The sequence below is a fragment of the Aristolochia californica genome, unplaced genomic scaffold (assembly GCF_029961685.1).
Source record: "Aristolochia californica isolate CCGP_79_NKW_82.1479 unplaced genomic scaffold, dmAriCali1.0.hap1 SCAF_7, whole genome shotgun sequence".
NCBI lineage: Eukaryota > Viridiplantae > Streptophyta > Magnoliopsida > Piperales > Aristolochiaceae > Aristolochia > Aristolochia californica.
Window position 1 is genome coordinate 2,946,467 of NW_027182268.1, and position 13,475 is coordinate 2,959,941.

The 13,475-nt window shown below is 40.4% G+C and overlaps 2 protein-coding genes across 3 annotated transcripts; both read right to left on the reverse strand.

The window, feature by feature from the left end:
* Window positions 1-890: 890 nt before the first annotated feature.
* On the reverse strand, window positions 891-7,783 carry LOC137936855 (SURP and G-patch domain-containing protein 1-like protein). Of its 2 annotated transcripts, XM_068781779.1 has the most exons (10): window positions 7,698-7,783; window positions 7,435-7,527; window positions 6,565-7,114; window positions 5,628-5,754; window positions 4,789-4,895; window positions 3,349-3,495; window positions 3,089-3,223; window positions 2,680-2,859; window positions 1,375-1,553; window positions 891-1,227 (listed from the first exon to the last, which is right to left on the reverse strand). In XM_068781779.1, exons 3-10 carry the CDS (start codon window positions 6,971-6,973, stop codon window positions 1,201-1,203), a joined length of 1,311 nt encoding a protein of 436 aa, XP_068637880.1. In that variant the 5' UTR covers window positions 6,974-7,114; window positions 7,435-7,527; window positions 7,698-7,783; the 3' UTR covers window positions 891-1,200. The 2 variants fall into 2 exon arrangements, with proteins under 2 accessions (XP_068637880.1, XP_068637881.1); XM_068781780.1 differs by lacking the exon at window positions 7,698-7,783 and having other exon boundaries at window positions 6,565-7,122; window positions 7,435-7,642.
* Window positions 7,784-7,848: 65 nt separating this feature from the next.
* On the reverse strand, window positions 7,849-10,738 carry LOC137936214 (receptor protein kinase-like protein ZAR1). The gene is made up of 2 exons (XM_068780783.1): window positions 9,448-10,738; window positions 7,849-8,664 (listed from the first exon to the last, which is right to left on the reverse strand). Exons 1-2 carry the CDS (start codon window positions 10,736-10,738, stop codon window positions 8,051-8,053), a joined length of 1,905 nt encoding a protein of 634 aa, XP_068636884.1. The 3' UTR covers window positions 7,849-8,050.
* Between the last annotated feature and the right edge of the window lie 2,737 nt (window positions 10,739-13,475).

Genomic DNA, 13,475 nt, shown 5'->3' on the forward strand with positions numbered 1-13,475 from the left:
GTGTTTTCACGTGGTGAAGCAGCTGGATCCACGATCTCTCCACTCCGGCCACGACGCGATTGTCACTAGGTCGTTGAAATTTTCTGATGGAACAGCTCCGTCCTAACTCCTAATTCCGGCCGGAGAATCATTGTGCTCAACCCCCCCACACACAGTAAAAGGAATCGCCAGATACCGACAGCAATGGTGGGAAACTAAACAGGGAAGAGACAAAGCTTTAATAGACTTACTGCGATCCGAGTCATCCGGTTCCGATTACAAATAGCCACCAGAATTAGGGAGGCGTTCTGGTTTCCACGCATAATTAAGAAGCTGCGTCAGTCTCTTTCGGTCTCTCGGTTTTGCGTCTTCCATCGCTTCTCTCCTCTGTGAACACGAGGGCAGCTAAGCTTGCTCCGTCTCCTTTTCGTCCAAGTTATTAGAGATTGAAACTGACCACCATAATTATAAAAGTTCAGCACAGTTCATTCGAGGTCGGTGGAGAAATCACGGAGATAGGCACGGATATCTAGGAAGTCTATGGTGATCATAAGAACGGTTTCATACCCAATTCAACCTCCTCTTGAGCACACAAGCCAACAAATCAACAAGTCATAGCTTAGAAAGTCTCTAAATTACAATGACTACCTTAAATTTCAAGTTTTTTTCTTTTCGCTGAATAAACATCTTTCAAAACTAAGAAGCCAATTCAAAAATATTATGAACATCTAAAATATACTACTATATGCTACATTATATAGTTCAAAGTAACTCTTTTTTCCTCTATATGTTTTGGTAATCTTTCCAAGATTTCATGCCTTTTTTATTACTATGTCTGCAGTTGAGTGTGGGTTTCTGAGGTACCCATTTGGTCGGAACCAGGACATCGTCTCAGCCGAGTTCTGATATGATTAAAGAAAGAAATGCGCATCCTCCATTCGAATCACTGGCTGCTGCGGAGAATTCAAGGATCAAGGAAAAGATTTGTCTTTTACACAGTGAGCACTGATTACAAGGTCATCGTGACTAATTCGTTCCAATAAGGGAAAGACATCACAAGAACAAAGATGAGTAATCACCTCGCCATCAAAACCAAGATGCATAATACACCAACCTCTTGTCTTACAAGATGAAATCATTCTAACCCTTCTTGGCATCCAACATACAGTCTCTTCCATGTTTCACCAGGACCCTTTGCAGACGCCTTCAACGGCATGCCTCTCAATAATAAGCTTTTCTGGGATTGTTCTGCATAGATGAAATGGCATTACAGAGTGAGCGTCAAATTCCATTAAGCCACCATAACTTGGGATAGCATAGACAGTTAACAGGATATCTACAACAACTACAACATCACAGAGCAGGCTGGAGTATGAGGGGACAAACAATTCATACAAGTGGATTTGGTCTGTAGCGGTAACCAAGCATCATGCGCTTCTTATACTGCTCATAAATGTCATCTTCTGGTGTAACTTCACCAGGGTGTTCAGCTCCCACTCCTAAATTATTCAACTTCACATTTCCAGCCATGACTGGATCAGCACGACCACTTCTGGAACTCCCAAGCCCCTCACCTAATAACAAAAAAATTTAGGTAAGGATGTCGACAAAAAATTATTTATGGATATATAGGATAACAACGTGTGTCCGTAAACCAGATTGAAAGCAACCACAATCTTTGCAAAGAACAAAAAAAAAACAAAATCCGCATATATTTCTATGCAATGTTGTTTCTCATTGACCGAGAAAGAGGCCTCATCCAGTTTGACCAATTCTGCAAAAAAAAACTGGTACTTCAACTGGATGATACAATGATGATGTCATAAATAAAATAAAATAAAAACTAAAAAATAGAGGATGAAGAATAGATGCTTGGCCACCCTCCCCTTTTCTGTCTGCAGGTAGAATAGGAAGGCCAACCCTCCCCCTTTCTGTCTGCAGGTAGAATAGAAAGGCCAATCCCCTCCCCCCCCCTCCCCCCCCCCCCCCTCTTGCTGTCTGCAGGTAGAACAGAAAGGCTGGGGAGGAAGGGGTCACCACCCTGTTATCAAAAAAATAAATGGTCTCCACCCAACCCTGCCCCTATTTCTTTGATACTGGTCAGAGAGGAAGGGGAGGGGGCACCTCCCTCTATTACTGATGGAGAGGGTGATCCTCCCTGTCTCTACGTAATCAAACAAAAGGGAAAACAGTTTTAAGGTTTAGGGGAAAGGCTGTCAGCAGTCAAACCAAATGAACCAGCCAGGTCAGCTCGTTTTATCACCTCCCCCCCCCCCCCCCCCCTCTTGCTGTCTGCAGGTAGAACAGAAAGGCTGGGGAGGAAGGGGTCACCACCCTGTTATCAAAAAAATAAATGGTCACCACCCAACCCTGCCCCTATTTCTTTGATACTGGTCAGAGAGGAAGGGGAGGGGGCACCTCCCTCTATTACTGATGGAGAGGGTGATCCTCCCTGTCTCTACGTAATCAAACAAAAGGGAAAACAGTTTTAAGGTTTAGGGGAAAGGCTGTCAGCAGTCAAACCAAATGAACCAGCCAGGTCAGCTCGTTTTATCACCTCATTGGGTCTTTCAATTTAGGGGTCTAGTTCTGGTTGAACCCAATTCCTCTCTGGGTCTGGCAATAATGTTCCTATGATAATGACAAAAAAAAATTATCCCACAAATAATACTAAAAAATGAATAGAAAAGAATATGTTACCCTCTTTCCAGCCCATTTTTGAGAGAAGCTTGTGCCCAACATTATCAGCTTGGATTTTAGCCTTTTCAGCAGCTTCCCTAGCAGCTTTCTGAGCAGCAACATCATTGCAGGTAGATAAGAACTTGTCAAGCTCCTCCAGGGGTATGTAGTCACCCATATGATGACCCCTCTTACCAGAAGCTGCAAAGACCCAACAAAAGCAGAATTTTCCCCTTAGTAAGACAAAACAGACAAGGAAATTCCTAGCAGAAACAAGGTTCTTCTCAACAATGGATAAGACTCAAAAACTACATTTTCATCTTAAATCCTAGCATGGAAATAAGAAAACTCAAAAACGTTTTTTTTTTTTTTTTAAATGAAGAAAACTCAAAAACCAAAAATCCATGAAAGATAAAAACAGAAACAACACCTTGAAGAGAAGCAGGTGGTGGCATTTCATCCTTGGACTGTTTAGGCTGTCTTCTTCGCTCTTCCTGAGCAGCTTTTTTCATGTAGAATTCCATCATGGCTAAAGAATCTGTAGTTGAAGAAGCTTTTGATTCACCTTTCAAGAAAATGAAATTACCTTCAGAATGAAATTCAATTTTGTGATTCAACAAACAAAAAAGACAGCAAATCCAGCTAAAGAAAAGAAGAAACATATTAAGCTATTGTGTGAGGAGGTCATACTTGCTGCACTATGGGCTGAATTCAAAGAAGATTCGCCTTCGTCAATGGTCTCGTATAAAGCAGACGCTGGTGTCTGATAATTAAAGTTTTGAGGAGGACCCCTTTGCGAACTACTTGATGTCCTAGAGTATGAAGTGCTGGCAGATGCTGAAACAAAGAGACTTTATGGTTTAGGGAGAAATACAAATAAAGCCAAGGCAATTAAAAGCATAGTAGTTCATGGGCAATCAGGTTCTTTAATTCTATGAGATAATTATTCTTCTAGAGTTTTAAGATTATAAGCTCTCTTGAGATTAATAGTAATGTAATACTTGAGATAGGGGACTTGGTAAAATGGTCACATAAAAATGGTTCCCAAGCCCCACTAAGTGGTTCAAACTTCATATTAAATGAACCCCTACCATGTCTTGCCTTCTCATTTTGCTTCTTCCTACATAAATCCAAAAGGTTCTTACTCCCGAGACGTACTCAACAGATGAATTAGAAGCCATTGCATGGCATTATCTCTAGAACGTTTTGGAAGTTTCATGAAATAGTAGATCAAATTATAACTTGCTTAGATTCCTTGAAATTATAGATGGAAAGGAATGGTAGGCACTTCAATAACTAGAGCACAACTTTCGTAAAGATGGTTGAAGACATAAATCAGCAGGTTATTAGATGGGTATGCAGTCTATCAGAATCAACAATATCACTAGGGGATTGATAAGGAATAGCTGAAAACTCGTGGTCCATCTCTCTTCCTCTAGATAGCTTAGAATCAGGGCCTGGTCCCCCTGCTCAGGAGAATATCAAACTTAACTTTGATGGTGTTCTGTGGAATGGACCTTTGGCTCAATGGGGGTTAGTGTGGGGTCTTGGTTCAAGTCTCACCAGGAATATCGAGTAGTGTGTGTCTATGTGTATTAGACATTTTAAAAAACAAGCAAACAACCAATGGCTGTTCCTGGGAAAATTCAGGTCCAACGAGGTTTGGAGGTGCTTTCAAATGGCATGAAGGGTCAGTAGCCCTTATTTTTTCAGGACCAAATGTACTCAGTGTCTACTAAAATTAATGCAGTTCTCAATGGTTTCAGGCTCTATCACACTCACTTCTCAGTTCCATTGGAAGTTGAAGGCAACTCCAAAGCAGCAATCAGCTGGTGCAAAGATTCTCTAGAAACTCCTTGGAGGCATTGGAGCATCTTTTATGAATTTTTTTATCTAACAAAGCACATACTAAGCTATGCAGATGATGTCATGTAAGTGCCAATGGTTTAGCCAACATGCTCATCAAAGAGAGGGCTGATCATCAATCTCTCAATGTTTTGATCAACCCTCATAGCTTGGCCTTGTGTTTTGTTTGCCCTGGCCTCTTGGCTTTTAATTGATTTCAACTTTTTTATTATATACATACTCAGACGCACAACTTGCTTGTATAAGGCAGAATAATATACAAACCAGTGCGAGATGACTGAGAATCCTTTGTTTCTTCCAGAATCTTTTCCTCTTCAATAAGACGATTCTCATAGTACTTATAATCTGAACAGCCGGTATCAAATAAAAACCTGCAACGTAAGATTCCAATCAAAAGCAATTCAGGATAGATAGCAATTCAAATTGGAGCAAGCTTATATAAAATACATGAGTCAAAAAGAACCCAAGAGACCCATGATGAAGAAGAACAAAGCATGAGGCAGAGATTTTCCTTAGGTCTTCTTTGAATATGAATGACAAATGTTAGTCTATCACAGAAAACACACCCAAGTAAAAGAATCTCAATAGTAGGACTTTTTGATTTCTTAGAGTATGACTTGTACGATAAACAGTGAAACCAAAATTCTTTTTTGAGGAGAGAAAAATAAAGTTGAGATAAATAAAAGGGAATAGCAACTCATCAGATCAAAAGTAAAAACGAACAAGCATTTGTCAACAATCCTGGACAGGCAGAGGCTCTGGTTCAATAGATTCCAATAATTACCACCAATCAATAAAAGCAGTGCTTGGATTCACTTTGTCAATCTGTTCTTCTAATTATGAAAGCAAAATTCTATCTTTCCGTTTTCTTCTTTGTTTTTTTCCTTTTTTTTTGAGAAAGAAATAATTCTATCAAAAGTAAAAGAGCTTTCAAATTTTAATCCAACCAAACCTTATACAGTCAAATAGCATATTTCAAGAATCAGCAAATAAATGATGCATGGATGGTATCTCCACACCTTAACAATCGACAAGTAGCCACATAGTATTAAATTCACAAGACCAAAAACTAGGTCTACCATGATGAATTAAAACATACATACTTGAAAGGTGTATCTCCAGGATTTCTTTGACGAGTGACATGCTCAAACTGCCTTCCATTTTTTGCCACAAAATTTGCTAACTTGTCTGCAACTTTCTTCACTGCAGGATCAGTGGGGGTAGGAGGTGCTGCATGTCACTTAAATAACTGATTAATACCAAGAGCATGAACAAACAGAATGCAAATTTACTCTATGTAGCAGGCCTTGCCACATTTTTCGATGTCTTTCATTCAACATCTTTTTCCACCAAAGTTGAGAGAGACTTAAGACACTAGCTGCATTCATGAGACAAAACTCTCAAGATTTGTTCATAGCATTTTACAAGATGAGAGACAGATTCCTTATGAATTTTCATAACTTGTCAAGCTATATAAGATTCAATGATCAGGTACAACCCATGGAAGACGATGACTTCTAACACACCATAAAGGAAATATGTTTTACAGTCAGAATGTTCAACTAAACAGAAATTTATTTTGCATGAGATTATTTAACTGCAAATCATGATACACGGTTACCCATGGACTGAAAACAACAAGGAATGGAAGGAAAAGAGACACTAAAAGAGTTGAGAAGGTATATTCTTGAATCGGTAATCCACCAAAAATAGAGCAGAAAAAATATGTTCATCATTTTATAGGCATAGTTTGGTTCAGAAAAAAAGGACTGATTAACTGGCTAACAAATAAGTATATAATGATTTCCTCTTTTTACTGTTTTATCATCAACAGCTTACACTGACATGCCATCAGTGAAATCCAGAAGCTTATAGACAAGGTGCAGAATAAAACTCTCAAGTAGAGGATATCTAGATCAAGTACCACTTTTAGAGTATTAACAGTAAAATAATATCAATAAAAATATAAGCAAGAGAAGTTCCATCTAGATGATAAACCAGCCTGCCCAATCAAAGAATATTCGCACAAGCAGTAATTACCAACATCCACTTGTTCTGATGGTTGCTCAGAAGTATCAGATTGATCCAATTTCTGCCGTTTTACTGGAGCAACAGTTGCCACACTTCCTCCATCCCCTTCAATTTCATCTTCCTCTGCAGCTAACTTGACAGGGGCTACTGTAAGCTTCGACTTTTGTTTCAAACTGAACGCAAGCTTCCCATTCGAGGCAGACGGTGTAGATTTTCGAATATCACTTGTTTTTGGGCTCAACACAGTCTTGCTAATGGCAGCATTGGGCCTTAAAAAGCCAGATGAATTAATATGAGCGCCAGATTTGGAGTCTTCTACTGCTGCGTCCTTCTGTTGCTTCTCTTCTTGAAGCTGCTTAAATCTTTCCATGAATGAGCCATCGTTAACAAAAAGACCAGAACCAATTCCTCTATCCATTACAGAACCAATACGGGGATCCGGAAGTCAATTAGCGTGATACGTGCTGTCCACTCTGCCACAAAGTTTGCTGTTGAACAAAATAACTTTCTGAACACCACCGCCTTGAATTGAGCCACTCATCAGCAGACCGTGATATTGCTGCATTTCTTAAGCCCCAAATCAGGAGAAAAAAAAAAAAAAAAGGCTAACAAGGATGATAAACCTATTTAACAATAAGCAGAAGAAACTATGATATAACAAATACACATGAAGCCGTACAGCAACGACAGAAAAATAAAATCCCTCAAACCCTGATAATTGATAACACGAAAAGGTAATTTGGACTCGCGCTTCAGAAATTGGCGATCGCCAAAAGTTCCCGCACCCTATCGATCCCTAAATATATCTGGTCCAGCAAATCCAACAAAACCCCGACACCACATTTAAGCAAGAAATCTTTTCCAATGGCTTTCTCATACCTCGTGTTGATGAGCAAATTGTATCGTAATTCACCTTCCCGAGTTGTTCAAGCAGAAAACCGAGAACGGTCAGGAAACCCTTCAACCGGATGCCTGTAATTACAGAAAAACGGGAATTTCAAGCAAACCCTAGTTATTTATCGCGATATGAAATGATGGGATCGAAATTCTAGATTTATGAGGATTTGGACGGGAATAGAAGTGCAGATCCAACGACAGAGCAGATAAAATCAATCATAAAACCTCAATCGCCAGTACCCTACCCTGAATCGGCGATCACCAACCGCCTTCCCGCGACTTGTTGGGCTCTCCCTCCATCTCAGCCGTATAGTTCCTCCAAAGACGAGAGTGCCAAACAACGACAGAGATTAAATCTGAGCCATTCATAAATTATGCACGTGCGATTTCACGAGATCAAGTAACAATTTTCTTCGGGGTCGTATTAGTGATTGTTATGGCAGGAACTTTTTCCCGATTACAAACAAAGATTGGCAAATGCACTTTTAGGTTCAAATCTGGACTCCAGACATGACAAAATTCCTCACGTCAAGTTCGAACTACCAAGATCTTGCAACTGCATCAGTTTGTCGCAGAGAAAAACGGGAAAAAAATCCAATTAATGGCAGCCAACCCGACCTAGACAATCAGACACCGCCCTCATCCTCGGCCTCATCTCTGGTTTCGCTTCTGTACAGCCAAGGGCAATATGAAACACTGCAAGCACTTGCTTCTTTGCATAAACCTCGTGCAGCAGTGATCGATCTACAATCTCGGATAATGGACGTTCTTCTTTAAAAGCTTGCCTGACGAAGACCTCCAGCTCCCCGTCATTTGATTCCGACTGCGGATCCGGCAGTCGGCCAGTTAGGATCTCCAGCAGTACAATTCCAAATGCATAGACATCACACTTCTGTGTGGGTCGCAGCTCCAGTCCTCGAATCTCAGGAGCAAGATAGCAGGCGGAAGAAGAGGACATAAACGGGGTAGCATTTTGCTTCCCGGAGAATGAATCGGAAGCTTTAAAGGTACTATAGACCAATCGGCCAATGCCGAAACCGGAAACGTAAGGCTGAAAGTCCTCGTCAAGAAGGATTTTTGAGGATTTTACGTTTCCATGGACATACTTCCGAGGGCCAGACTCGTGGATGTAAGCAAGACCCCTTGCTGCACCCTGTGCGATATTTAATCTCACAGCCCAGGCCAAGGCGGGTGATGAACTCACAGATCCACCTGCATCACAAAACCAAATAGAAGCATTAGCTGGGTAGAATTGAAAACAGTAAAAAGTTTGTTCCCAGATTGAGTAAAATTGCAAAGTGCAAAATCTTGTTTCGAGAACAGGATTCAGAAAAGAGGATCGAAATATCAAGGCTCAGGGGCGCTCTGTATGTATTTTACGCATGAAGATCCCCATTATATGGCTGAAAAATCACACTGTAAAGTGAAAGAGACGAATCACAAAAGCCGAAATAGGCAGAATGAGTAAATGACTAAAGATCGAGGATAGGGACCAGAGCTCAGAAAGGAAAAGCATTCTTGGCTCTTTGCACATACAGAACCAACCAAAACGAGCTTCCAAACCGAATCGTCATCGTCAAAATAGACAAACCGAGCTATACTCAGACAGAGAAATTCAATGGAGTGTTCGTGCGAACAGTCCCAATTTTGGAAAAATACCAAATTTTAATACTTGGTTCATTACATCGTTCCAGTCAAGTGTATTGCCATCCGCCATTCGTGGTATCTGGATTTGGCTCGTCCCCATCATCAAGGCATTGAAGAATTATATGCTGGTTTGAATTATTAGAGACTTTGACTAGACGGTGGTTCAGCTTAGATTCAACGTCTGCAACTCCTACCCGATGATTACGTGGGAGGAAGAATCACAGGGATAAGGCAAGAGACGCTTCTTCCCACGGGACAGTGAAACCACAAACACCAAGTAAAACCCACAATGAAATGGAAAATCCAGGAGATTGTGACGGAAGGCAAGGAGGCGAAGAAATACATTACCGTGTAATGCAGAACGCAAAGTGCCATTGGAGATGTAATCCGAGACGAGCAGCTTTTCGTCGCTGGCGTAATAATACGCCCTTAACCGGACGATATTCGGGTGGCTTGCCCTGGCTATCGCTTCCACCTCCGCTTCGAACTCCTTTAAACTCAGGGACAACCCTCCTGAGCCTTCGCTCAGCCTTCTCACTGCCACCGAAATGCCTTTTCCGACGACCACCTTGTAAACAATGCCAATACGGCTTTTCCCAACCACATGAGCCGAAGCTCTCAGAAGTTCCTCCAGCTCTAACTTGAAACCCTCATCCAACACATGAAACTCCCCGTTCAACCCCTCCTCTCTCTCGCATCCGATGTCAATCCTGTTTCTCTCTTTTTCAGTTTTGCCCTCTGTGAAGGCCCATTTCTTCCGGAATATCCATACGGAAGCGACGAGCGACCCCGCGATGAAGACGACTCCACAGAGTATCGGCATCAACAGCGCCTTCTTTGAATCATTTTGGCTAGAAGTGGGATTGTCAAAGCTAGGGTTCAGAGTTCCTGGGTCTTTGAGGTTTAGAGGGTTTAGAGGGGCTTTAGTGTTTTCAGGGCTTGGGCATGGGTTCTGTAAGGGGAAGCCACAGAGGTAAGGATTTCCCATGAAAGCTGTTGGCCCCTGGTTTAACAAGGAACCGAACTGCGGTATCGGACCACTAAGGTTGTTGTGTCGCAGATCGAGACTCACCGAAACCCTAAACTTGCCAAAAGACTCCGGGACTTGACCACTGAAGTGGTTGTAGGAGAGATTCAATGATCCAGAAAGCGAGGTTAGCTCGGTTAGAGCACCAGGAAGGGAACCATTTAGCAGATTGGAAGACAGGTCAAGATGTGTTAGATTTTTTAAAACTTTGATCTCGGGTGAGATTTTTCCCGAAAGGAAGTTAAGAGACAAATCCAGTGAAATGAGAGAGGAGGTACTAAAGAGGCCAGAAGGAATAGGATTTGAAAAGTTGTTGTTTCGGAGAGAAAGGTGCCGTAGGGAAAGCAGAAAACCGAGCTCGGAGGGGATATAGCCGGCAAGCCCCTTGTTTGGAAGAGAGATCTCAGAGACTCGGCCTGAACTGCAGGAGATGCCAGCCCAGCTGCAAGGGGTTCTGTCAGACTCTTTCCAGGAGGAAAGAGAGTGATGTGGGTCGAAAGTGATAGCTTCCTTGAGGGCGAGAAGCGAGAAGCCATCGGAGTTTAAGGAAGAGACGGAATAGGAGAGAGAGAAGAAGAGAATGGAACAAGCAATGTGTAGAGAAAAGGCCATATTGTTGCCTTCTATTGCTTAGTCTCTCTCTCTCTGTTATCCACGATTTCTCGGTCATTCGCTAAGTTGTCACCATTGTCGCAACGAGAAGTTGCAGACCTTAGCGCCCCTAACGAGGAAGCGCAAGGAAGACGCTTTCATCGGAGTCTGGCGCGGTGGAGGAAGCGGAAGGGTGGCATCATGAGGCAGGCATTTTCATTTTCTCAAGAGGGGTGACACAGTTAAAATTGAGAAACCTCACTTTCAAATGCCCAACGTAACCCTCATCTTTTGTGCGACAGTGAGAGAGGCTGTGAGGATGATGAACGAAATCAACCAGATCTCATCATATACCCCGAATTGAAGGTCGACGGTTACAATCATTCTGAAGCCAATTTGAATTGCCGCCTGAGGGAAATCTGGAACTCCTTATCCTCGAGTCTTTTAACTTTTACAAATTCATTTTAAAATCAGATCATTTGTCTGGTACTATCAGCGTCCTGTAATGAATTACAGTTCCTCGAAGCTGTTGAATCTCTTTAGCTTTTACTGTCTGTAGGTCCGTTGCAATTAATGGTGTTCAATCTTCTTCATCGGTGGAACTTAACGCTTTTAGGGTATTCCTTATCATGGAAGAGGCTCAACTGTTTAATAATTCAAATACAACGCGGATGCTTGGACCAGAGATCAATGAAGATCAAGATAAACAGAACTAGAAAAGCTTTCCTCGGCTGAACGTTCTCAACATATTGGAATATAAACTCCAATTCACACTACCAAGGAAGACCCATATATCTAAGATTATTATAATATGGGTCACTTGACCAAGGAAGGCCCAAACCCATAAGAAATAGGACCCACTATGATTACTATGAACCGACATCCTTATCACATCAATTGGAAGATCAAGAAGGATTCACAAAAGTATCTTATGTTATGGTCACGTCAAAGAAGAGTTTTAGTTTGAGTTATGTTTGTCTTTTATCTATATTGTGTTATTTAATTATGTTAGGACTCATCTTTAAGTGTTAGAGTTTAGGTGTAATTAGGACAAGGGTAGTTTTATTGTAATTGGACTATATTACCTTCCTTTATTATAAATAAAGGTTCATATACTCTGATTACAACAAGTTATTGATGTCAATAAAGTATTTCAATTTTCCATAAATTCAACATGGTATCAGACAACTCACGGAGGTAATGTAATCCTTTTCTCTAAACCCTAAACCCTAAGTCTAGGTTCGCAGTTATTTTTTTCAGTCCCTATGCCCGTAGATTTCTTTTCGTTTTTACCTCTATACGGAGTTTTTCATATTGTAAATTATATATTGACGGAAAGATATTTGAGTCTAGTTTCCAAAGAAAAACGATTTGTTCCAATCGGAGTTATTTACAGAAATATATCGATATTTGAATTAGGGAATGCCAGATTACAAAAAGGTTCGAGCAACAACAATAATCTTCAGATTCCGAGGTATTTTTTTATATCAAGATCTAGACTTTATATGAAGAAATATATATCAAAAGAAATATTTGTAAGTCTATTCTTTTTCCCATTCAACCAATTTTTTATCTGAGTTGTCTACAAAGAGAAATCGATATTTGAAGCAGCAAAGGTCAGATTGAAAAAGAGGTTTGAATGGCAGCAAAAAGCCTCAACTTCCGAGATATTTTATGCTACCAAGAAATAGACTTTATATGGAGAATTATATATCAAAAGAAAGATATGTAAGTCTATTTTCTTACCTATTCAACAAATTCTCGGTATGATTTTTTTATAAGGAGATATTGATCTTGGAAGAGTCAATGGTCATTCAGGAAAAATAAGAGAAACAATACTTAGTTCGGCCAAATGACAGAGTCTGAAATAAATCAGATTATTTATCTTCTGATAATTATATTTTATGAAAATAAGTTATACTTGGATGAAAGGTATTTAAGTCTACTTCCAAAAGGAAAACAATTCATGTCAATCTGATCTATATTGAAAGATATATTCGAATTGGAAGAATCAAAAGTCATGTTGGTATTCTGTTGTATTGAAAAATCCGAATTTATGCCAATTGCTTTGCATCACTTTTTGAGTTGATATATCAAGAAAATATCTCACTTCTCCCTGGTTTGAGGGCTTATTTATATATTTATGCTATTTTGGCTTATTACTACATCTATGATATTTAGTTCAAGTTGGGATCACTGCCATTACCTCCCAGTTTGAGGTAGAAAAGTAGAAGAAGTACATGAAAGATGTATTTTATTCCTTATGTTGTGGATAAGTTTATGTGACCAAAATATTCAAAAAAGGGGGAGCACAAAAGATGAAGCTTGTGCATCAACGAAGAAATTTTTATATCGGATTATTTCATGGGTTCTTTTACAAAGTTAATTACTTGATTCGTGTTATATGTGTTGGAAGATGGTCGTATTATATACAGTTGCTGTTATTATGTCTCTTTGGGGACATTATTATTGAAGAAGAGGAGGCCTCGTACAATCATTTATTTGACTCCGTAAAAAAATATCACAGTTGGGAAACCATGATGGGCCCTGTCAAAAAATATCGCGGTTGGGAAACCATGACAAAGGAACTTAATACCTTGTAAAAAAATATCACGGTTGTGAAACCATGATGGAGGATACCCTATAAAAAAATATCACGGATGGGAAACCATGACACCCCCCCGTAATGACTTTTATGTCTCCTACCACCTGAGAGTCGTTGCCTTGTAGAGGAACACGGTGGTGGACACTTCAGAGC

Excerpts from the sequence above, each read along its gene's own strand:
- LOC137936855 (XM_068781779.1), bottom strand. The coding sequence starts at position 6,973 with ATGGATAGAGGAATTGGTTCTGGTCTTTTTGTTAACGATGGCTCATTC. Across the intron at positions 3,224-3,348 it reads TTCAGCCCATAGTGCAGCAA|GTGAATCAAAAGCTTCTTCA; the intron begins GTATGACCTCCT and ends TTTTCTTGAAAG. Across the intron at positions 2,860-3,088 it reads ACCACCTGCTTCTCTTCAAG|CTTCTGGTAAGAGGGGTCAT; the intron begins GTGTTGTTTCTG and ends GGGTCTTTGCAG.
- LOC137936214 (XM_068780783.1), bottom strand. The coding sequence starts at position 10,738 with ATGGCCTTTTCTCTACACATTGCTTGTTCCATTCTCTTCTTCTCTCTC. Across the intron at positions 8,665-9,447 it reads TTTGCGTTCTGCATTACACG|GTGGATCTGTGAGTTCATCA; the intron begins GTAATGTATTTC and ends TTTGTGATGCAG.